Source organism: Anopheles stephensi, chromosome 3 (assembly GCF_013141755.1).
Source record: "Anopheles stephensi strain Indian chromosome 3, UCI_ANSTEP_V1.0, whole genome shotgun sequence".
Classification (NCBI taxonomy): domain Eukaryota; kingdom Metazoa; phylum Arthropoda; class Insecta; order Diptera; family Culicidae; genus Anopheles; species Anopheles stephensi.
This window is the reverse complement of record NC_050203.1, coordinates 40,464,984-40,489,444: the sequence shown is the minus strand read 5'-3', so window position 1 is coordinate 40,489,444 and position 24,461 is coordinate 40,464,984. Positions and strand designations below refer to the sequence as shown.

The window sequence follows — 24,461 nt, the reverse complement described above, 5'->3', positions numbered from 1 at the left end:
TATGTGGCTCAAGCTTTTTTTTATAGGTGGTTTGCTACTTGGTTCTACAGATGCTCCTGTTTATATTTTCTTCACGATCGCTGTCTTTGGAAACGCGACATACTGTGTACTGTAATGATGAACCACTTCTCTCATGTTTCAGATGGTTTAATCACTTCTAATCTTTCTTTGATTTTGATTCCTCGTTGTCTTCCTATGTTATGTAAAAATATCGTTCCAGTTAGTGTACGTAAATATCGTAATATAAAAGTGTTTGTCTGCGTGATGTGTTCGAAATTTTAATTTAAAGTTAATAATTAGCTTTATCTTTAATGGCAGAAATTAAAAAAAAAACAATATGTGTGAATAGGCCAAAACAATTCCAGAATACTGGCTTATAGTACCTGCCCGGCAATTGTAGATCGATGTAGTCTCACACTGCCTGCCACATTTCAATTTTAATTAAAAATTTAAGAAAATTAGAGCTCACGCGAGCTAAAGCAATTCTAAAGCGCAACTTTCACTAGCAATCACACATTTTCGGTGTGGTGAGTACTAGCTCGATAGCTTTACTAGACAAAACTAGTAAAAGTGTTCGAAATGTGATTGATAAGCAGATATGTTTAAATTTTCAATTTTCAAAACAAACACAAAAAATGTCTTGATTTGAAACTAAACTTAAAAACCTTGAATTTAGCTTTGGTTTAAAAAAAGTACTTAAAGAATGTTCGCTAGGTCTAGTTTTAGTCAGTCTTTTTTGTAACCTTTTTATAACTTTATATTTTTTAAAGTAGCCTTTCAAACCTGTTAAGAGTATCTGATACATTTTCACTCACGTTTGCTAGCCCATAGTGCACAGCAAATTACTGCACATCTGTCATGCGAAAATTTCGAACATCCTACGAGAGACCGTGCGCCCTTTTGCACAGGCTCCACCGAAACCAGCATGACGGACATAGGGTGGATTGTTCGAAAAGGCTTTTCCGAAGCGGGGTGAAGGGTCGGAACGGTTGGTAGGTCTTCCTTTTTTCGCTCACTGTCGCCTGCGTGTTTTACCCGTTTGCCATCGCGGTAGGGACAGTTTGTCCAACCCCAAGCGCCCGTGCGTGTCAAAACTCGTGATCGAATGAGTTGCGAACGCAATCGCCCCGAAAAATTCGCCTGTTTCCTTCGTTTTCCGGCGGTGCTGATTAACCGAGGGCAGCTCATTCGACTCACGGTTCGTGACGGCGTACGCGAGGGTTGCAATCACGGTTCACGGTGGCCGAGAAGTTACGGCACACGGGAGCGCGAGCGAGCGAGCGATTGTACAATATTTCGCCAGCAGCAGAGCCGTGCGTGCGGGGCGTTCTGGTGAAGTTATTGCGGTTGTGTTTGAAGTGTGATAAATGAAGTAGTTGTGCAAAACGATGCAAGCGAGATAGCGAGCGAGGGTTAAGGTGTGTGCGCCCGTGTGTGTGTTAGAGAGAGCGAGAGGGAGAGAAGGAGAGAAAGATTGAGAGGGTGAAGGCAAGAGGAAGCAGTGGCCACAGGTTCGGTCGGTGATCGCGTCTCGCCCCAAGAAGTACGTGCGGAATAGTGGGCCCCATCGTACCAGTGTCCCGTGTCCACTGGTTTGGGCTTCATACAGTCCTTCCTGCGAGTGCTGCGGATGCTGCTGCGGATCGAGAGGACAACGTGCCTGCTCATACAGTGCCATCCCGTGCTGTAAAATGTGTACCTGTGTACGCGCGCGTGTGCCTCGTGAAGAATCTTGAAGAATCGAGGGCGAAAAGGATGTGGAGCCAACCGAGTGGCCGCTAGTGAATCGAGGTGCCAAACAGGAAAGAAGGGAATTGGCGAGATCCGTCTCGCAAGGAGCAGGTGTACGCGTGTGTGTCTGTGTGTGTGTGCATACGGACGAGGCTGAGGGCTGCTGTGTGTCCGGAACATTGATTCACGGGCGTTGGAGTTGACATCGGTAGTTCAGTTCAGTGTCAGTGGTTTTTTTTTCTCCAGTGGGGAGGCTCAACACGAGTTCTTGAAGTTGGCCTCAGGAAGTCCAGAGTGTCCCGAAAGTCCAGTGAAGTGCTGGTGCTGTGTTCGTGTTGCCTGTATGATTGAGTGTCCCACGTTGAGTTCGAAACAGGTTGGAAAGGGGCGAACCCGATCGGAAGCGAATGGTGGGCCGTAGTGCGAATACTGCCTACTGCTGAAAGGCGTTGGTGGTGGTGTTGGTGGTGGCTCTAGCGCTAGTGGTAGTGTTGGTGGTGGTGGCCACAGGTGAAGTGAGCCCGTGAGTGGGGTGTTGGGTGGAAAATTCGGAGGAAAACAACGACCCGCACTGCGTCTGCGCGCTGCCAACTGAGTGAAAAGCGATGAAGTGAACTGCCCTTCAGTGCCTGCCGCACACAACGCATGCAATCATACGTGCGCACACACACACACGCACACATCTCTACTCACAAAACAACCCCCCCATCTGTACACAGAAAAACACATACGCAATACTTTCAACAATACACACGCACACAGGCGTGAGACAGGCTCACTAACGACTAACGGACAGCGCCTTGCCCGTGGAAGCGCGTGGAACGGGGCGAAGGATATTCGAAACTCGATTCAATCGATCGTTCAATTCGAACAGTGCGTGTCGGCGATGGCAGAGTGCTCCTGCGAAACGGGTCGGTATCTTCCACCGCGCTACGTAGGAGGCTCTGTACGGTAGTGAACTCGGCCGGACTGTCAGGTCCTCGGTACGCGCAGGTTGGCGCGTGTTACTGACCGGTGCACGGACACCTCCCCGATCGGCCACGGGTTGGTCTTGAAGCGTGCGCCCCAATATCCGCAAGTTTCGTAAGACTCACCGGAGGATGGAACCGGACGTGGCAGTCGTCCCGTCATCAGCACTGTTGTCGTCGTCGTCGTCGCCGTCGTGGTCGTTGTTCGGTGCTGCCGTACCGCTGTGAGCGTATTGGTCCCGAACGGAACCCGTCTCACCCCGGCCATACATTCCGGTGCAGGAGCTGACGGATGTCGTGTGTAACACCAGCAAGTGTCGATGCAGCGAGGGGGCTCAAAACAGTGCCCCCTAGTTCGTTCTTTTGAGGCATGTCGTAATGGCAAGGGAGGTAGGTATCGCGACGACTTCACACCGGACGCCGCTGCCGGAGTTCTTGCAGCGATGCGGTGCCAACGGTTTCGAAACGTCCGCCGGTCGTTCGGCGTGAGGCCACGTAACAGCTCTACCGTTTCCGATCGAACTGGGTGTGAAACACCATTTGCAGTGCACTCGCGTGGCCCAGCTTCCGCCCACACTCACCACCACCACTTTCGCCCGCAGGCGGGGAAAGCTTTTGGTGAGAAAGGGTCAGGCGGCCAGAGCCACCAGCATGACAGCTTCCGTGGGCGGGTGAAAAGGTTAATGAAAACAATCCCAGTTGAATACCCTGCCGTTGACAGATGGAAGTCATCGTTAAGTATGCCCCTGGTACGGTGGCATACCGTAGGTGCTGTCAAAACAACGGCTTGACCAAAGAAATTGCAATTGGGTGGGATGTGCGATGCTAAAAAAGGGAGTTGCTTTCACGAGACGAAGCTGATCTTCCATCAATAGTTCAACACTTGCTCCTGAGGAGTGCTTCAAGTGATAAGATTTGACCCAAAGTGATGCAACTTGAGTACCAATTTGTTACAATTTTTGAAGCAAGGTCCTGATTCTGATATTCAACATGTATACCTGTGACTGAGTATGGGTTAGTGGCTACCAACTGGCCAAGTCATACCCAACTGTACGCAACCGATAGCGAAAGCATCCTACAAGTATGGTCGGACTCGTACGGCATGCAGATGATCACCGTAAGTGCAGCCAAGCTGTCAGTGTCGAAGAACTCCGCTCCGTCGAAAGGACTCCAGCGGTGAGAGCCCAACCACTGTGACACCCAGGGAGCGCAGTTGACACTCAGCCGGGGAGCACAGTTGAGAGTTGCCGAGCGACATTCCCAGCCCGAGAGTGTCTAAGAGAGGGCAGTGCGAGATAGGTCAGAACGCGGACACAGTCTCACCGTTGTCCCTCTCGGGACTCTCGGGCAAATCTCGGGATCGCTTTTCGCACGGTGCTGGATGGTGCTGGTGTTGTTGCTGGTGTGCGTTCGCCAATCGGGATAGGCAGAACGGAAGAAAGGCAACCCGTTTTTCGCCGTGGTGGCAGGCGTCCGCTTTTGGTATATAGGGGATTGTAAATTTATTGCATTGCAAGCGCTACTTTGTCCGAAACGAGGTTACACGACCGTGTACCGTAAACGACCGACTGTCGATGCCAACTTTCGGTCATGAGGGCAGTGCACTTTGTGTCATCGTGCCGTAGCAATTGTCGAGGTCGCGCTACCGTGTGCTCCGTGGTGTTGGTTTGGTTTGGTTTGGTTTAGGGAACTGTGGCATCAGGCACACGAGTGATGTACGAGGCTTTCGAGCGTTTACTTTCGATCACGCTCATCATGTCGTCAATCTGGCCATTCAAATTGAATCGGAATTGCTGAACTCAGTGCGATTCAGTGCTGGAAGTATGCGTGTGAAGAAGCGTCCTTAGAGCGTCGATAGCGTGCGAGCATCTCTTGAGGATCTGGGATCTGGCGATGGCGATAAGCCACGTTGCTGGGGCACGATAAACCTGGTCAAACAGGAAGCCTGCTAGATCTCGCATTGTTGCGAACCCGTGCCAGCTAAACATTCCAATTCGAGCGCGTTGTACAGGCTGGTTTGAGCGAGCACAAAACAGTGGCATCCTTACGGAACCACGGCGTGAACTGTGGATAGCGAAAAGAAGGCAAAAAAAAAATCGCGAAACTCGCGGAGGGTTCTGGTGAAGTAGTACCTCGCGGGAGTAAACGCAAGCGAGGCAGTTTGTAGTGAAAATGTAGGGCAAATCAGTGTGTGTCGTCTGGTGTGTGCGTGTGTGTTTGCGTGTGAGTGGTTGTATCCTGCTCGCGTTCCTATATAGTACATAGAATAGCGTCTTGCTGCTGACCGTTCCGACAGTAGCTCGCCCTCCGATCGGCACACAATTCTAGTGGTGAAGCATAGGGGGCGAGAAAGCAAATTCCCAGCTTTTTTCCCTGTATTTGTCCCCTGCATGAGGCAGAATCACGGAAAGGATTTTCTGCAAGTTCCTGTACACTGTGATGCGATCTTTGTGCTGTCGTACGCGGACACATGTCGTTGCATTAAAGGAGCGTTTGGAAGTGTTTTTGATGAGATAACGCGAATTTTCGATTACTACACACATTTTGTGACCCATGTACCTTGAAGTAATTTTTGAACCATAGGTCAAAACTAACAATAATTCTTTTTGTACCCGTGTGATGTGATGTGACAGTGTTTGTGCATGGAGACTGTACTTTAACCGCGTTAAACTATTCGTAAGACCTAGGTCAATTTTCGACACACAACTTTGAATCAACACGAGAGAGCCAGGTGCTAGGTGTGTTCCACCGTAGTATTTGTAATCTTTAGCTACCAAACCAGTGCCAAACTAAACACGGGCAGAGGTGCACGCTGCAACATCATCACCATCATCATCATCATCAGCAGCAGTAGCAGCAGAAGCTCTGCACAAATAAGCCTGTCAGCGCACCAGAGCTCTTTTGGGGAGCGATGCACGTTTGCCCTAGTTAGAGCAGCGCGCCTACCTTGAAGTACAAATTGTGGCCCGCGCTTGCAAGTTGCATCACAATAAGGAAGCCGTGGCCTGTCAAGAAGCTGGTCGGTGCATCATCGATCGGAGGCTCCACCTCAACCAAAAGAATAAGACTTGAGAAGTTCAGCAATTTTTGAACAAAAAAGACAAGCGCACAAAACAAACAAATACATAAAATTCCGCAACCTTGCATCACTTGCGCGAAATGAAAGGCATCACAACACAATGCGAAAGTTTGCTCCCGGTCCGATCTTGGGGAAGCGGCCAGCGATGAATCAGAGTGTGCCCCAGTCCCGCAGGCGATCAATCCAGCGACGAAACCAGTGGCAGTAACCGGGGCTAAAACAAACACCAAGCCTGTGCATCAAGCGGTGCATCGATCTGGTTCGTTTTGTGGGAGGTAGTCGCATCCGCGTGTGATACTACTGAAGATGTGGTCTGCGGCACTATGTACATTGGGCGTTTCGAAACCGATTTGGGGCTGCAACTGTTTGAACTTTCGCCAAGGAATGTCCGTGGTACGTGGTGGGCCTTTATTAAGAAACCGAAGCACAAACTTTAATTAGAGCAACTGCTTTGTGCACTAAGCCAAGGGCCCTTCTCCCCCTTAAACCCTATTTGCTGTGGAATCGATCGTGCACTTATAAGCAGGAAGTTGTGCTTTGGCGTGAGGCATATTTCTCATTACAGTGTGTTCGGTTTTTCTTGTTTTTTTTTCAGGAGTCTCGTGGCAAGAGGCCTTTAAAAATCTGGGACAGTTGGCGCAATGTCCGTAAAGGTCTCGTAGTAGGTAGCTTCGAGGAGCTAATAGTTAGAGGTACGTGCAAACCCCTGGCGATCTATTAGTAATGGACTCTGTACAATAAACCGGGTAAGATGTGATGTAGCACGGTGTTGAAGTTCATTGATTTTAGACGGTGTACGGCGTGGCTACTGCAACAACCGATTTCAACGGTCGAGGAATAACCTGACAGTGTTCAGTTGCAACGATAGTGATGCAGTAGGTAACCATAGGAATCCAGCAGGTTCCAGTGAAGGAAAAAAAAACAATTCCTTAAAATAAAAACGAACAAAAAGTCCTTCCACACACATACACACACACACAAACGCCATACACATGCAGGAACACGTCCCTTTACTCGTCGTGGTCTATCGTACCAAGGTACACACGACTGGATCACACGAAACGAATTGGACCGACATTCGGTGAGTAGAATGCAAGTGACCGAGTAATGGAAAGTAGGCCAAACTAGGACACAACCAAACTGCCATTGCCAATTATGACTGGAGATGAGCGCGAGCGAGAGAGAGAGAGAGCCCACATACACACACACACACATGTTGGCCAAGCAGTACAGCAGGACAGAAGCTCCCGTTGAAACTGACAGAACAGCGCGCGTTTTGGGGATGGTGCGAGCGAATTGAAAACTTACTGCAAGAGCGCGTACCCTACGAAGAGCGCCCAGGAGAGCGCTCGGCAAGTGTAAGAGCGCCAGCGAGTGAGAGTGATTTTGCACGGACTCAGTCAAGCGAAAGTGAGTGAGCGTCGAGCGAACAAACTGAGTGTTGGAACCGTTTTTCACGTGTGGGTGGATGAGTGAGAACTCCCCATAGCTGAGCCTTGGGAAAGCAGTGCCGTGCTGTGCAGTGCCGTGAGTTACCGTGAGTGTCTCTCCCATTGCGTACGATGATCCGAAAATGTGAAAAATTGTGCGATTCTCCACAACTGGACACCATTCTGCAATATCTGCTGCCTGGAAGAACACTCGCATTTTCGGAGGAAAAACAATTGCTGTCGAGCGAGTAAGTGGTCTCAATGGGACGCAAACAATTGCAGGCGTACAAAGTTAATTGTAGTACATGGGACTAAACGTGGTAAACGGCGTGCGACTAAGGCTGGTTAAAATGGTCTCCATTACAGTGCTAGATTGTGAATAATATAGGCTCGTGCTCTCTCACTCTCACTCTCTCGCTCGCTCGCTCACCAGGCAGAGGTGGTCTGGTATAGGGGCGATAACCAGTAATGGCAGAAGCAACATTCAATAAGCCCACACCGTGCTGCATCGTAATCGTCCGAATTTTGAACTATTCTAAAAAAGTACTTAATGATGTGTTTGTGTATGTAAAATCTACTCCCCCGTAGTTACTAACCATGCCCAATTTTCTGTGGTCTCTCATTTCATTCCGCGCTGCACGTTCGACAGGAAAAGATAAATTAGGAGTGCCAGCCTCCGAACCCGTGCGACTGGTGTTGGAATGCGACGGCACACAGGTGGAGGATGGCGAATACTTCAGGACGTTAGCGAACAATACGGTACTACTCCTATTGCGGCAAGGTGAACGCTGGTATCCTACGGGGGTCGATGTAATTAAGGCTGGTAAGTCATCGACCGACGTGGCTGGTCGACCACAAATTTTGACAGATGGTAAGGGGCCCAACTTTTGCTACATTGCCCGTATTTTTCTTCTCGTCTTGTCCCCCGCATGTCCTGGCGCAACCCCGATCATCGACTCGACCACCGGTAGCAATCTCAGCAATACCAAAGATCGTTTGCGAAACAATACATGCATTGGAGCTGCAGGATGAAACACCCTCCTGGAAGATTATGGATAACAAGGGTCGAGTCACAGTTGTGTTGCATTGGGATCAACGGCAGGGCGGTGGCCAAGGTGGTGGCGGCGGCGGTGGCGGCAGTAGCAGCAGCGGTGGTCCCGGCGGTCCCGGTGTCGGCCTAAGCAACGGGCCGACGTCGGACAAATTTTCGCCCTCGAAGAAAAGCCTCTCGACGCAGAACTCGATCGACAAATCGTCCGTGTCGAGCCAGCCGCGCTTCCCCAGCCCCCAGATTACCGTCATCAATCACGATGATCCGCAGTCCCAGATTTACCATTCGGCGCGACGCCTCTCGAAGCAGGGCGGTTCGTTCGACAGTGCCGTCGGGGCGGTGCACGTGCACACGCCCGAGTGTGCGCACCATGCGCATATGCCCACGCGTGCCGGCAGCCCCGGTGCGACCGAGTGTGACTTCCACTGTTGCGCCCTGCACGAGGAGGGCCGCAAGATTGCGGTGCACAAGAATGTGGCCACCTCGCCCATACAGGATGGGTCCGCGAGTCCGCAGCCGCCCCCGAGCAGCATGTCGGACAGCCGGCGGACGTCCACGACCAAGGGCCACGTCCGGTTTCTGGACATCGGGCCGGAGCGGGACAGCTCCGAGAGCGAGACGGAGAACACCGTCATGGAGGACGAAACCGTGACGTCCGAAAAGTTTCTGCTGCTGATCGACCAGCTGTCCGTCGATCAGAAGCGCCACCTCAGCATCAAGGACATCGGCATCATACTCGAGCGGCTGAGCTCGAAGATACTGGATGTCGAGCGGTTGGACCGCGAGAGCGAGTCGGACGATTGCTACAACTGGACGATCAAGGCAACGATACGTGGCGATGCGCTGCGCGAGCTAGGTGTTATTTATAATGGAAACTATTACGCAATATCAGAGCATCCGGGCTACAAGGAGGAGAACGAGGAGAACGGTGAGGATGCGGAGGAGGAGGACGAGGATAGATTATAAAAATCGGTTGATTGCACGCGATATGCGATAAGTTAGACTAATCTGTAAGCCACCGAACGTTGGTCAAACAAACAAATAATCCGTGGAACTCACACACACACACAGCCACCCACTGAACCGTGGCTGTGGCGTCGTTGAGGCGGCGTCACTCGTACGTTCGGTTGGACGCGGTAGTATCCTAGCGGGATTCTCTTTGTATTAGGCGCGCGATCATCGGCACTCACTCACTCACACCGAGGATCGGGCAAGATCGCAATCGAGGTCGTGATCGATTTGTTTTTGGATGGCAACCAGGCAGTACAGCAGTACTAGTATTTATCTGTATGTGTGTGCGTGCGTGTGTGCGCGTGTGTGTGCATGTGAGCCGGACAATTTTGTACCCGTCATCGTCGTCGTCGTCGTCGTCGAGCAGAGGACGAATGTTGAGTGAGGCGAAGCGAACGGAAGCAGCAATCCAGACAGACACAGACACACTCTTACACACTTCACCTCATCAAACACCGTAGCAAACAGAGAGGCACATCCACAACTACTGTGTAGCATTTTGTATGGCGTACGATTCCTTTTATGCGGTGATCGGTCCTCGATCGTTAGTCGGTTTGCCAAGATAACAAAACGAAAAAGACAACAACAAAAAACAGGTGCCAAAATGGACGATTTCCGGATGGCGTATAGTAAACTGAGGGGAGTTGCGCACCAAACCAGTGCACCAGTTATCCACCAAGTGCAGTTCAGAGAGATGCCGTGGGACGGAGGATGCATCTAGCAGACGATAGCGAAGCAAAAATTTGGTTACATCTAGTGCAAACAAAAAAAAAACTAAACTAAAATTCAACACAAAAAAGAAACCCCTACACAGGAGCAAAGCAAAGCTGGGCTAGGCGCCAGAGTGAGAACTCGTTAAGATAAAGTTAAAGCAAGCGATTAACGAAACCCCTTTAACCATGATAAACATAAAGTAAACCGACGACGCGCGTCTGTACGCCATAACCATTGCCCCGGGGAAAAAGCGAAGGCATCCGCAAACCTAATCGTAGTGAAGACGAAAACGAAAGAAACTGCGCGCGCGTGTGTGTGACAAAGACAAAGTGAACAAGCAAAAAAAAGTTTTTAAAAAGCTGCCATTTACGAAACGTAAATAAACACAAACAAACGAACAATACATTGAAACGAAACGGTGTATGTGTTAGCAAACAAAAAAAGGAAAAAACTCAAAAAACATGGAATATCAAGCGCGACCGGATGGACGGATGGAGCTGCGGCTCAGTTACGCCAACCGTTTGCAGTTCATACAAAATCCCTGGTTTTGTTTGTTGGTGAAAATAGTGTAACCGTGTAACACAGGTAAAGCAACGTTATAACGAGCTGCAATCACAAAACAAACAAAAACGCATGACAAGGAAGAGGACAAAACAAAAAAAAAACAAACCCCGCACATCATTGTAATCATTACATTAGGACAGAAAATAACGAAGAAACAAACAAGTATTACTAAAACCTGAGGGCGCGTAGGAAAAAACGCGGTGGTAGATTATAAGATAAAACCGAAGCAATTAAATTAAAATAAAACATGAAAAGGAAGAAAAAGTCAAACTTTAAAACTGGCACCGTGAAAGAACAAACAACAAACAAGAAAACTACAAAGCAAAATATCGTAAACGGACGCGTTGGCGGTCGAATTAGCTTATTATTAAAGAAAGGAAGAAGAGAGAGGGAGGAAGGAGCAGTGTATGAATCATTCATTCTGGCTGGCGACACGGCCGAAAGTGAGAGTTGAAAACCGTGCAACTAAGGACAATTTCAAGCAAATAGAGTTAAACGAAAAAGCCGTACTAGACTAGATTTATTTGTAAAGTAGCGAAGCCGCCACGATGCAATGGCGTGCAGTGAAAGGATGGCGGGTAAGAAGATGGCCACCAATCGCCATCAAATTTGATGATAGAGTTTGCATAAAAATTCAACCGGATCACACATCCCATTTGCCAACGGTGCATGCCGACCGCATGGAATCGTTGGAATCGTAAAACCGATAGTTAGAACACGAGCAAGTACACCCTCGCGGCAGGACATACTGAAACCCCGATACCGATAGTGAAAGGTTCGCCCCAAAACACACCCCAGCTAATAAAAACACATTTAATTGCAAAAAAGGCCGTTTAGCAAACGATTAGTAGCGTGCGTCCTAGCAGAGGAAATAAAACAGAAGAAAAACACACACACACACACACACACACACACACACACAGTTGTTATAATGAGTGAAACATAAATAGGTGACAGAAGTGAGAAGAAAAAAAAAAGCTGGACAAAAGGAAAACCAGAAATCAATAATAAAAGTAATATGCGAGCGCCAGGCAGCTCAACCAGCGAGGACATACAGAGCAGCACACAACACCGCCATGAAAATTTGATGATAATCGTCCACAAGCCCCAAGAAACTCCTCCAGATCAAAATTATAAGCTCCTCAACAATCCTCATAATGAAAAAGGCGAAAACACAACACACACACACACACACACATACACGTTCTACTTGCACCACACCCCCCCAATTGCATGAATTGAATCGAAAAACGAAACACAAGCGCAGAATAGAAGGAAGAAGGTAACAGCAAACGGGCAAAGAAATGAAGGAAAAACAAAACAAACAAATCGGTAAACGGTAAACCACTTGTGTAACAAATAGAGACCGGAAGCGTTATTAGGGTAACAAGGTAAACACACAAAGCAAAACAGAACAGACAAACACATTAATCACAGACATGCGTTAACCTAGAGCACCACCGCCTATGCGTTAATGGTATATGGCCGTGGCTAGGGACGGTAAACTACAGTTGGTAAAATAATATATATTATATTATTGATAATGGGGGTTCTCGAGCAGTTCGAGCAGTTCGATGATGGCCATGTTCATCATCCGACATCCTTACTGGTGGTGGCGGTGGTGGTGGTAGGGTACCTGGTCATTGACGGCGCATTGTTCGTGAAGGGAGATTCGTGAAGGGAGTATTGAAATGCAATAATCATTCGACAGGTCGTCAAGATGCTAGAGGATCGAGGTCGCAAGATCCGGATTTGTGGATTTTTTGTTTTGATTTTGCGATGAATTCTCCTCTGTTTGGAGTCACAAAACGTGTACTTGTTCGTTAAGGAACAAACCGGTGGTGCTGGTAGTAGTCGAAAACCGGAGCAGTCGGAATATAGAGCAGCCCAACTGAATGTGCTAGATGGGAGCTACCCTCGCACATATTGCTGTGTATGGGTGTACGTGAAGTTATGCATGTACATGGGTGTAGTTGTATGTGTGTAGTAGGTGCGTGTGTGACTAAGTGTGCGTTTGAGCAGGAAGTTGGCGAGGCTGATCCTTTGGCTTATCCTCGCTCGATCACTTCACGAACGATCACGAAGCCGCGAGGCTCATCAGATTTTCATTTTCACATATCCTGACCCTATCTAGCTATCGTTAGTTCTCGTGCGGTTTTTGGTCTAAACGATCGATTTGTTTTGTTGTTGTCACAAACCGTACCTGTATATCAGGGTTGTTCGAGAGCGCTGTTCACCCGTGTGTGCGGGAACTCCTTAAGTCATGGTTTTCGTCTCGTCCACTCGTCTAGAGGTGGTATAAGTTGTCCTTGATTCTTAAGTAACTCGTGTAGTAGTCACATCACTGCCATTAGTTGTTCGTCACCAGCGCGAAGAACGCCATCTTAGGGTTACTTCCTACCAGGAGCCTTGGGTTATGTGCATCGGCTTGGAAGTGGTGAAGCGTTTAAGTTTAAGAATTAAACATTGTCCTAGGCTCAATTCGTGTTGATCAAGAGGTTTTAGTTTGTTACTTGTCTAAGCGCTACAACTTACTCTCGCCCCAGTACATTGAATACCGAGAGAGAGAGAGAGAGAGAGACGCACATACTCTTCCATCTTTAATGCATGTAATGTATTTCCCTGGTAACCTTCCAAATTGACCAAACTGCATATTCTGCTACAATCCTGTGCCAAAAATGAGGCTAGTAGAGTTTTTGTATCGTGCCACTTTTTATAATCAGTAGTAGATAATACCTTCTTTCTGTTTTGCTTTAATTTCTCTCCGTTTGAATGGATACTAACAAGCTGGTGAAATGGATGGTAAAGAGCGCTAGTTAAAGGAAAGAAAGGCTAACCGTGAAGGGCCTGGGAAAAATACATCGATCAAGCAGTTACAGTGAAAGCTCAATAAAACGGACTTTTGTATGCAATTAATCAATAGTCAGCCGAGCGCTCTTATTTTATGTTAAGATTCTGATCGTTATTTCCGTTTTGCCGTACTGAAGCTGCGTAATAAAAAAAACCCCAGGAATGGAAGAATGTATATGAATGGATGTGTTAATTTGTTAATCCATTGTACATGTAATGGGTGCGTACGTTTTAGAGAGAGAGAAAATGAAGTCATCAGAATTGCCAAAATGTCCGCACTAGGCACATTTAGCTTCACCAGAAACAATCACTTAATTTGATAGTGTTTTTAGAAGCTGTACGGCAATTTGAATTGAGGGTCGCGGAGTTTCCCAATTTTGATAGCATATTATTTAGGAGCTGTAGTGTGGCCTCTTTTGTTATCCGGTACTGCTGACAAAAACGTACTGTTTTATACGTGTTTATTTTTGGTTGTGTGTATTTTTTACCCCATTTTCAGTGTATCACTGGCAGCAGAAGGGAGCTTAAGAAGGCCAAACTAGACAGCCCAGCACTCTCTTGAAATACATAAAGCAAAAGCGGATGAAAAATGTCAAATTTGTTTGATTAATTTGGTTTTTGGAGCGATTTAAGCGCATGCGAAATGAACCCATAACCGAAGATAAGACCGCATCTAGGAGCAAGCAACGTACCTAAAGTAGTGGGAAATCATTTGAACGAAAGAAGCAGTTTGAATCCATTGCATCCCACACCACTCAAAACCCCCGAAATGCATGTGTGAGAATGATCGTGTACGATGTTTAGATGTTTTCACTAAAACCGGTCACCGGTCGTCGGTTTTCCTATTGCTGCGAGCAACCTCCATCTCGTGCCAACGGATGGCGAGGCGTTAGAGGCGTCACGAATCACCTATCACAGTCGTTAAAACCGTAAATGTAGCGTTAGCTCGGCGAAGGTGAAGTATGCGAATTCTTAGACTCATACCCAAACACAGAGAGAGAGAGAGAGAGAGAGAGAGAGAGCGAGATAGCGAGTTAAACTTATATCTGACACTGCCCTAAGCCCTAGGTATGAACACAAGTTCGGAAAAAATGGAGCTGCCTAGCCAAGAGTCCCCGTTTGAAACCTGTTGAACACCCGACAACACACGGTTAAAACAAGCAGTAAACAAGTTGAAATAAAACCGCGAGAGAGAGGGAAAAGGAAATTTGCACCATAGAACGGTAATATAGTCGAAACCAAACAATAACTGTCCAGCATTGGTTTAACTCTATTGCGTCTAGGTCTAACGAAAACTCAAGTAAAGCAACTGGGCCGATTATACTGATGCACCTTTAACATGCGCTCACCTTAAAGAAACCAAACAAACATACTACGCAATGCAATGCCGATGAGGAAGGATAAACTATCTAACCACTAGCCGACTGTTTGTTTGTATTCCGGAGGGCTAGACAATCCTTCTAAAACGCACCGTGCATATAGCAGCAGCAGAAGCAGCAGCAGTAGCAGAAAAGGGTTCGTGATGACTCGGCCGAGGGTTACGTTGTGTTGTGTAGAGCGTGTTGTTCCGCCGCCGGCAATCGGTGGCAGGGGAGCACATAATGGTAATAAATGGTTAGAAAACGATGAAACAAAACAAAGAAATAATTGAAATATAGCAAAACTTCTAATACAAAACAAAACACACAAAAAAAACGATATCGTACCATATTTTTTTAAATATATAAAAGAAAACCAAAAAAGCGTAAAAAAAAGAATAAAATAAATTGAGCGAACGAGAAGCTGCAACACCTAAACGATTGCAGCCAAGACATCCAGTCTGTGGGTCGGTGTGTGAGTGTGTAATAATCGCCATTGTTGATGGAGGTTCAATCAAACGGGCAACTAACTTATCGAAGTATTTAGTGGCTACGAACTAGTAGTACGAACACACACACACACACACCCAGGAAAGGAAGTAATCTACCGAAGCAACTTGAGAGCAAGGTGAGACGAAAGATTAACACACAAACACCCATTCGAAACAGAACACAAACATACAAAATACACACACTCACACACATTGATTAAAAAGTCGAATTCATTTAATACCTAGAATTATTAATCTAAATATTCAAGTATTTAAATGGTGATCGGTAGATCGGTGCGTTGTGCGAGAAGGTTGAGAAGGTAGTTGACCGCAGACAGAGAAAGAGAAAGAGAGAGAGAGTGAAGAAATAAAAGAAGCGAACGAATTAAACGGGTTTTGAATATAATTCAACAAGTATAAACAAACAAAATAGAACAAACAAACAAAAAAGAAGAAAAAAGCGACAAACTCAAGATAATGCAAACAAACTGCAAGCGTGCATGCCACGATCGCCTGCGACATACGCACCTTAGTAACAAAGAGTAATGCGCATCTGGGTGCCCCTTGCATAACGAATAGGCTCCAACATAATGCGCCCACAAACAAACAAAAAAACAGACAGACACATACATCTACCACACACACACACCTCTGACACTGCTGCCATAAGTAGTGGCCTCCACCCTAGGTCGTGCATAACTGCCAGCAAAGAAGAAAACAAAATCCAAGGATAAGCAAACGATCGGCAAACCGACACCGCATATATAGAAGAATGTGGCCAGGATTTGGTTTTTTGTTCAAAATTGAGATAGTGCGTGCCCGCTCGAATATGGCGTTAGTGCCCAGGAATGCTAAGTTTCCTGGATTCCTTGCAAACACCACACATCCACATTTATCCACCACAACACAGCTACACAATGCATACACATTCGCGATTATAGGCAAACGCGACGCGATCGCAGAGACAACCGGACGAAAATCCCCAAATCCCTCCTCCCAAAACGACTCCTCTCTTCCCCATCCCCTCCACTCACCCAACCTAATTGATTGGTTCGGGCAGGAACGTACGCAGGAAGGAAAGGGGAGAAGCAGTAAAAAGAACTACGGTACGATGATAACTAAGCGCTAGGATTATAAAATGCGCTCCCCCCTCCCCCCCTACAAATAGATCGATTGGTGTGGATCCTAGTCGAAGAACGAACGATCGATCGATCCTTACCGGATTACCAGTCGGTGTGTTTGTTTTTTGTTTTCTCTCCCCGGTCGGCAGGAAAACCGGACACATGCGGCCGGTGAAGGTGACAGTGTTACACATGTGTGCGCGCACATCAACAAAACAAAAAAACAAAAAACAAACAAAAATACATGCTGCCGAAGGAAAGTACGCAAAAGCAAGAAAAAAAAAGTATGAAAGTATATTTAAAGAAACAAAAAGAAAAATAAAAAATAACTAATGTTTTGTATAGAATATTTCTGTTATATTATGTAAAAATTATTTAAAAATGAATAAAAATTAATCGCTTAAGAAGTTTAAAATAAAATTATAAAATAATGGACATTCTCGTACATGGTGGTGGTTTGGGGGATCGATGGGATCAGCAGGAGGATCGATGGCTAGCAATCGGGCCACCTGCTAACAATCGGATACGGCTTGTTTCGGCATTGAAATGACTATGGAAAACATCACATCAGTAATGTGCTCCAGTCGCAAGGATCGGATAGCTATTGCCGAAACGATCCGGTATATTGTTTATTGTCTTTATACTTCAACGAGCCACGCAGGGCCCCCTTGAAGCCTAATTGCTAAGACACCTAACAGTTACAAGGACGGACGGATCGAATACAATTTAAAAGCGCAGCGCGTGACATGTCCGGTTTGTGACGATTACTGATACAATTATATTCACGGCACATGCGGAGAAAGGGGTCAAAGGTACCAAAACGGGTTCGGCGATCCTCTACGTCAAGCAGCGTCCTTGGGCGAAACGGCCTGGTTGGGACGTATAAGTTGAGCCCAGAGAATAGTGTTGGGGAGTCGATCCGCTAGTCCAAAAGTCCCGCAACAAATAATCTCTGGGCGTTGCAGTAGCGCTGGTTCAGCGAGCGTCGTAGTCCACTTGGACCCTCCAGAAGCGCAATGCAAACCGGGTGAATTTGCGCTGGACGGATTCCTAACGGGCTAAGGGCCGAGCAGCAGATGGCCACCATACAATGGAGGCATACTCCAGCACCGATCGAACCAAGGAGCAGTAGAGATTCTTGATGGAGACCGGGTCCGTGAAGTCGCGAGTAAGTTGCTTAAGCAAGCCTATCAGCTGGTTGCCCTTGGTGACGACGTGTTCGAGCTGTTCGTGGAAGCTCAGCTTCTCATCGAGGAGTACTGCTAAATCCCTAACACAGCTTTTGCAGAACCGTTTAATGTGTAGTCTTACGCCAGAGGACAACGCCTTCTCGTCAACGTTACGACAACACAATTCTCAACACACAATTCAAGACCATTCTCTGAACAACAGGATTGGAATGAAAAACAGGATTGGAATGTTGCTTGAAGGCGGAGTTGGTCGGACCGGTCTTGGATCGACAGGAATAGAATTCGCATCATCAGCAAACAGTAGGTGGCTTCCAGCGGGGAGCACCTAGTTACGTCACTGATGAAAATGACGAACAGCAGCGATCCGAGGTTGCTCTCTTGAGGCACCCCTGAAGAAGCAGGAATACAACGCGACAAATGGGGTCCCATTTTCACGCGGTACGATCGGCCGGCGAGATACGAACGCATCCAAGTTAGCATTTGGACGGGCGTACCCAACACCTGGAGCTTGGCGAGTAGCAAGGAATGCGGGACACTATCAATGGCAGCTTTGATGTCCGAAAATATCGTGTCCACTTGGGAGCCGGAGTCGATGGTCCTGTGGCATTGGCTGACAAATTCAACCAAGTTTGTGGTGGTTGAGCGCTTGGGGACGAATCCGTGTTGAGTAGTGCTGAGATAATTCGAGGCAGCAGCGAGAAGAGGCTCGTACACAACAAGCTCGAAAACCTTAGCGCAGGCGCAAAGCGATGTGATGCGGCGTTAATTACAGGCGCTGGATTTGTCTCCCTTTTTGTGCACTGGTGCACCACTTCGCTTCAGGATGGAAGGCGGAATCGCGTCCGGTCCCGGGACAAACGATGGCTTGAGACGGTCAATAGCTTTTAGTATTGAAGACTCATCAAAGATCGGCAAGCGAGGAGTCATGGCATCACGTGGTGTGTGTGATAGTGCATCAACAATTTGCTCCGCCTCACTCACTTCCAGAAGAAAGGTGTCGGCGAAACGCGAGGCAAAGATATCACAGACTGTTGACATCTACGCGCACGATATTCACGATAGGCAGCAGCCTTGGCTGTTCTAAGCCTACGCAGTGTACCGTCGCTCCAGGGAGGACCTCGTTTAGGGCGCTTAAGCGGCGTACATTCGTTTAGCGCATGTGACAAAAACCGTGTGAATTCGTCAACAGCGAGGTGAAGAGACCCGAAATTTGAGCACTCGAAGTCAGCAGCAAAAGAGGAAATCATCGGTAAAAGTCTGTTATACTTAGTCCGCGCGTAGTCGAGTCGAGGTGTTGGCGCATGAGCAGTTGAGTTCAAACAGGATACCGAGAGGTCCATCTCAAGCGCAGGATGATGTGCATCAATATCTAACAGCGGGGCGTAGCACACTACTGGCGATGAACTGGTTGAGGCAACGATCTCATTCGCTTGCTATAACGTTCGCTTGCTTGCGACAAAGACGTATACGAATCATGAAAGATGAGGTGTTTGTGTTGAGACTGGTGTTCCAGGTGTTCAACCAGACGTCAGCCGGAGGAACCGTGTCATTACCGTCGGCTTCATACTGTAGCGGTAGTACCCCTATGTAGGAGCGTGCCGTCGGGACGCTGGAAGAGTCTCATTAGCTATTGCAACACCCAGCGGTAGCAATGAAGCTAACACGCCAGACTACCCTAACCAAGTAGTCATAGCGCGGCATCGAGACGCTTCCTTCGGAAAGCGTCTATACCTCTCATTTCTGAAGTAATACCCTAGACGGTAACCTGGAAATGCTAGGCGAAGGTTCATGGAGGATTTAGTCAGTAAAAGCCTGGCAGTACCCAAGGGATGGTCGTGGGTGGCTCTATGATTTAAAAATGATGACAATTACTTCTAGCTTGAAATCCTCTCAAATGCAGTGAATCAGACGACGAACCTTATACCGAACGGTTACTTTAGATTTCTTTTAACCTCGACTCACCCTTAAGCTCTTATAGCAGATAAAATTGCAAATGCTACGGTATCAGTTGATATACACTTTGATCAGTACCTCAAAGTCGTTTTTCTAAGTCTGTTGAAAAAAAAACAGCAACCTTCCTACCGAAATCAGGTTAAACACTGCAGGATCCCAATCAAATGAAATGTTATAACTTAAAGTTTATGTGAACAAGCCAACCCAGTTCTCCGCCGTTGTGCATACTTGACATTATTGACAATTATTTCTGGAGGCGCCTAGTATATTACAAAAATAAAAAACTCTTAAAGCCATAGTTGCTGGTAACTTCTTTGGGATATGAATAAATATATCGGATCTTTAGCTATTATTTTTGAAACTTTGCCCTTTTCAATCCTAAAGTTTTTCATTCAGTTTATATTGTAACTATTTTTACTAAAAAACATATCTCTTTCTTTTAAGATTACATCAAAGAAGCTGAAATTATTTTTCATTAACATTCACAACATATTAATTAGTTACAATAAATAATGTTGAAATATTAAATTTTGTTGCAGTTTTGCACTGGTTGCTTAACACTAATAAGTTTCCTAGTGTTGTTTCAAAACCCCACACACCATTCGAAGCACATTCTTCTTTTTTTGTCCACATTAGACGGAGTTGTTCTTCTACCTTTTTATCACTTTAACTTCTAGAAGTATTAGCCTGTCAAATCAGGCTTTACTGGCTTGATTATACCAGTAGCTGGATAATGTATCCTGAATGGGGTTTGACATTAGTTCCATCAGGCATCTGCCAACGCTACCAAATAGAGCATCCGACCGCTTCAAATCTAAGACGAACTTCAGTTAAGGTAAATCAGTTGATAGTCTAACGAACACTGCAGTCGCCTTTCTTTCGATCACCGTCCAGAACAGCTTCTTATAACAATATATCTTAACAGTTAGACGTATTACGTTTTATATTTCAGTGTTTTATAATTTAAGTCGTTTGCGTGGCGCGTTTAAAAAACTTCTGTCCTTTCTCTCTCCTATCTTGTGATTCAAAAGATCCTTTTCTTTCTCTCTCCTGTCGCTTTTAAGCATGCCTCTCTTAAACTCAATCTTAGCTTCGGGCGTTGAGTCGACCGTTAAGAACATTAAGGTTCCCAGCGACGACTAGCAATTGAATCGTTTCGGAACAAACACTATACCGAACCTAGTGGCCAAGAGCGTGCCGATTACCGAAGCGGCATCATGTCCGTACCTGCACGAATGTCTTGCTATCGAATGACCTCCCGAGGTTGTAGAATGAAGAAGCAGATGGAATAATATGTCATAGTATTGAAAAACCACGGGCGGTCCGGTGGCAGGGGCGACAGTGGCGCCGGTATTCAAACGGCAAGACCGGGGTTCAAATCCCATCCAGACGGCCTACCCGCACGCAGAGCTGACTTCTTTTCTATGGATAAAACTAAGTCACAAAAGGTCAGAAATGGCAGGCCGAGACCTTACAAGGTTGTAGTGCCAAGGAAGAAGAAGATGTAAAACCAGTTCCCAGACTGACCGATGTATACCGTGGTATCCTATAAAGGTAGCGATGCTGCGTGGTTGCTAGAATGTACCGGTATCCGAGCGCTATTCACACGTTAGGCCCGTGGCAGCTCCGTAGTTTTTTTTTTCACAAAATTTCCCGAACAAAGTTGTTCCCTCCTACGATAATTTTAATTTATCATTTTGATAAACCCATATAGAGATATTTTAGAAATCCATGCAAATTACCGGAACGATTAATCTTAGCACTAGGGTGTTAATAATCCCGAATAAAATAATTAAGTTCATTTTAATAGACGGTTTCTGCTAGACTACTTGATAGACGGTTGAAAAACTCAAATCAAAAATTAATGGGTAAATATAGGAAAAAAAAAACATTTAAAATATGTCCAGGATTATATTCCGTTTGAAACCATAGTGCAGAAATGGAGTTGTTTTTGTTTTTTTTTATGACGAAAAAAATCCAACAAATGCCTTCAACGCTTCACCGAACCAACCAAAAGAAATCAAACAAATTCTTATTGGATTTTGGAAATGAAAAATCCCACTAATTTACACCTGTTTTTTATTTTGTACAAATTTATATATACACCACTGTTGTCTTAAGCTGCGTTTATACTCCAATGTCAAATGATTGATGCTTTTTATTTTGCTTTTACTTTTCCTCTTGTTTTGCTATATTTTAATGGAAGTTTCGTTAAAATTAGAGATTTATCACAAGTTTCCGATTTATCTTTTGTTAACCTCCGTTACGAATAAAGAATATTTCATGACCGTTTCATTGCTTATGACCGTTGGTGTGTACCACCGTTGGTGCTGCTTCATTTCACCTCGGCACTACAGCAGCACCACCAATAACAATGATAGTGCTTGTTTACATTCCGAAACTTTTGTGTGATAAGATTTTTTAGATAACTTTACGCGCAGATTAACAAGCATCGCTGTTGAGCTGTGCGTGTGTGTGATACTGGACGTGCAATTGCGCTGTGTGATATAATATTTCCTGCCTGTACACAATGCTGGACAATCCCGTGAAACCGACCGAGGTCAGCGTGAGGAACCGGATCGACCTGGCAGTGGTTCCGCTGAAGGCATTAAGTTCCCGGACGTGGGATTTATTGGCCGAGCTGCTGAATCACAAGCGAATTTTTACTTCCGAGGATGGCTACTTTCGCGATTGGCGTGGCGTGTTCGATGTGGTCGGCATTCCCAAAAACTATCTGCCGCTCGTGTCGACCAACGCGAACCCAACGCGTCGTCTGCTGGAACTGTGGCAGAGCGAGGACCACCAGTGCAAGCGGGAGGCCAACCTTGCCGAACTGCAGACCGTGCTCGGATGCATCGATCGGTGGGACATCCTGGACGATACGTCTAAAATGTTTGGTAAGTGTTCGCTGTGCTAATTAAACGACCACCGCAGTTGAATAAACAACGACCGTGTTTGTTTTTCAGAGCAAGACGCTGAGCAATTTCTCATCCGTGAACAGAAACGGATAGGCAAGAAAGTGAACGAATCGGACGAGAAAGTGTCGAGCGTAGGATCGGCGGACAGTGACATTATTACGAAGGATGACACTGCCGACCACAAGCAGCAGTACGATGCGTTCATTCTGTACGCCGATGCGGACATCGAATTTGCCTCGAAAATGGTAGAGCGGCTCGAAGCACGAGGTATGCAACTGTGTCTGAAGGATCGTGACATTCTGGGCGGAAGCAACTTTGAACATGAAGTCATTTCGCGCCTCATTTCCGAACGCTGCCGCCGGGTGGTGGTGATCATTTCGAAGGCGTTCCTCGAGAGTCCCCTGAACGATTTCACCGTCACGTTTGCCCAGGCACTGCAGATCGAGAAGAAGGAACGCAAGGTCATACCGTGCGTGTACGATCGATGCGAACTGCCGCCCCATCTGCGCTACACGTGCCGGTTGGACTATCAGCGATCACAAAATTTGTACAACTTTTGGGACAAGCTTGCCGACTCGATACGTGACACACCACGCAAGGTCGGAATGGAGGTGAGCGTCAAAGAGACGCGACCGGAACAGAAAGCTCAGCCCGAGGGTAAAACCGTCGTTCCTTCTGCACCCCGCCCAATACCAAAGGTGGTCGTGGAGGAGCCCACGTTGGTCGTTAAGATGCCCAGTGCGATGGACCAGGAAAGTCGGTCGGGCAGCTTGAAAAAGTCACACTCCTTTTGGGACCTGTTTTCAAGCTTTAGCCACAAGAAGGATAAGCTTAATGGGAGCACCACTACGCTCAACAGCGTCAGCGATGCTGTACCGTCATCCAGTCCGAAGAAAACCAGTTCATCGCCATTGGCATTGATCCGGCGTGATAAGAAACAACCAGTGGGTGTCGGTGGTTCGTCCGCACCGGCCGAGTGTCCGCTGAACCAGCCGGACAAGCCAGTAAAAACGAAGAAGAAATGGTATAAACCGAGCAGCCGGAAAGTGGCGACCGCTGTGTGATGCCGATGCGTGCCTTTAACTTTTAACTGCGTGACACAGTTATAACGGGTATGTTATATGTATTCTGTTTACCAACTTTAGGCTAGTTTTGTTTAACAAAGAGAATAAATATTTTAACATTTGCTTAAGAAAAATTGAAGAAAACTATTGTTCTTGAAAACATTCATCTGTAATTAAAAATAAACAATTCCGAATGAGAACGAGTAAAATCTGAGTTTCCACCGGGACTATCCGTTGTATTGCTAAGATTTCAATTAAAGTTCATCAAATGAATTGATTGAATTTGGTTTTGAAAGATGGTAAACTTCTATGAAATAGCAATGCGCGTGTTGTGATTTCCACTTGAGCATACTCAATGAACTCATCTACATTAATCAATGAATGAATCGGGCTATCCCAATCGTTACTCATCCGGAATCCCAAGAGCTTTACCTTCCATTTCCTACACTCGTGCATAGGAGAGTGTTTCTACTAGTGATGGGTGGGTCGACCCGAACCTGGAACTGGTCGTACTCCTAATTCCAACGAGTTTGGGTCGACCGGTGGGTGCAATGAGGCCGGATTGACTCGGACTCGTTGCACCCACGGCTCCACCAGAACTCGTTTCATCCACGGGTCGAACGCGATTCCTATAGGAACGAACTTGACTCCGGGTCAATTCTTGAGAAAAGTCGTATGACCCATCACTAGTGTTCCTTTCTTCTGTTTCGTTTTTGTGTTTACGTTTTGCACTGGGAACAAACAAATTGGAATGTGAAATGCAGCCGTTAGTGATGACAATTTCGTTCCGAACCTGCTAGGTTCTTTACGTTTTTATCAAAGAAATTCTCGAATCTAGGTTTACATAAAATCACATCATAGGTTTTAAGCACCTATATTTCGTTGTGAATGAGAAGATTAATACAATGCATTCTCAATAATTGTTCCCTCTTCACAGTTGCTTCATACATAAAAACACTTTGATTAGC

The 24,461-nt window shown here is 46.5% G+C and overlaps 2 protein-coding genes across 8 annotated transcripts; both read left to right on the top strand.

Moving 5' to 3' along the window:
* Window positions 1–1,029: 1,029 nt before the first annotated feature.
* On the top strand, window positions 1,030–15,878 carry LOC118512010. Of its 7 annotated transcripts, none has more exons than XM_036055776.1 (5): window positions 3,997–4,181; window positions 5,333–6,171; window positions 6,374–6,470; window positions 7,858–8,031; window positions 8,180–15,878. In XM_036055776.1, exons 2-5 carry the CDS (start codon window positions 6,085–6,087, stop codon window positions 9,223–9,225), a joined length of 1,404 nt encoding a protein of 467 aa, XP_035911669.1. In that variant the 5' UTR covers window positions 3,997–4,181; window positions 5,333–6,084; the 3' UTR covers window positions 9,226–15,878. The 7 variants fall into 7 exon arrangements, with proteins under 7 accessions (XP_035911672.1, XP_035911669.1, XP_035911671.1 ...); XM_036055777.1 differs by lacking the exon at window positions 3,997–4,181 and adding an exon at window positions 4,198–4,360; XM_036055775.1 differs by lacking the exon at window positions 3,997–4,181 and adding an exon at window positions 4,198–4,414.
* Window positions 15,879–21,700: 5,822 nt separating this feature from the next.
* LOC118512000 (myeloid differentiation primary response protein MyD88) lies at window positions 21,701–23,632 on the top strand. Its single transcript, XM_036055742.1, has 2 exons — window positions 21,701–22,408; window positions 22,478–23,632. Exons 1-2 carry the CDS (start codon window positions 22,042–22,044, stop codon window positions 23,491–23,493), a joined length of 1,383 nt encoding a protein of 460 aa, XP_035911635.1. The 5' UTR covers window positions 21,701–22,041; the 3' UTR covers window positions 23,494–23,632.
* The last annotated feature ends 829 nt before the right edge of the window (window positions 23,633–24,461 follow it).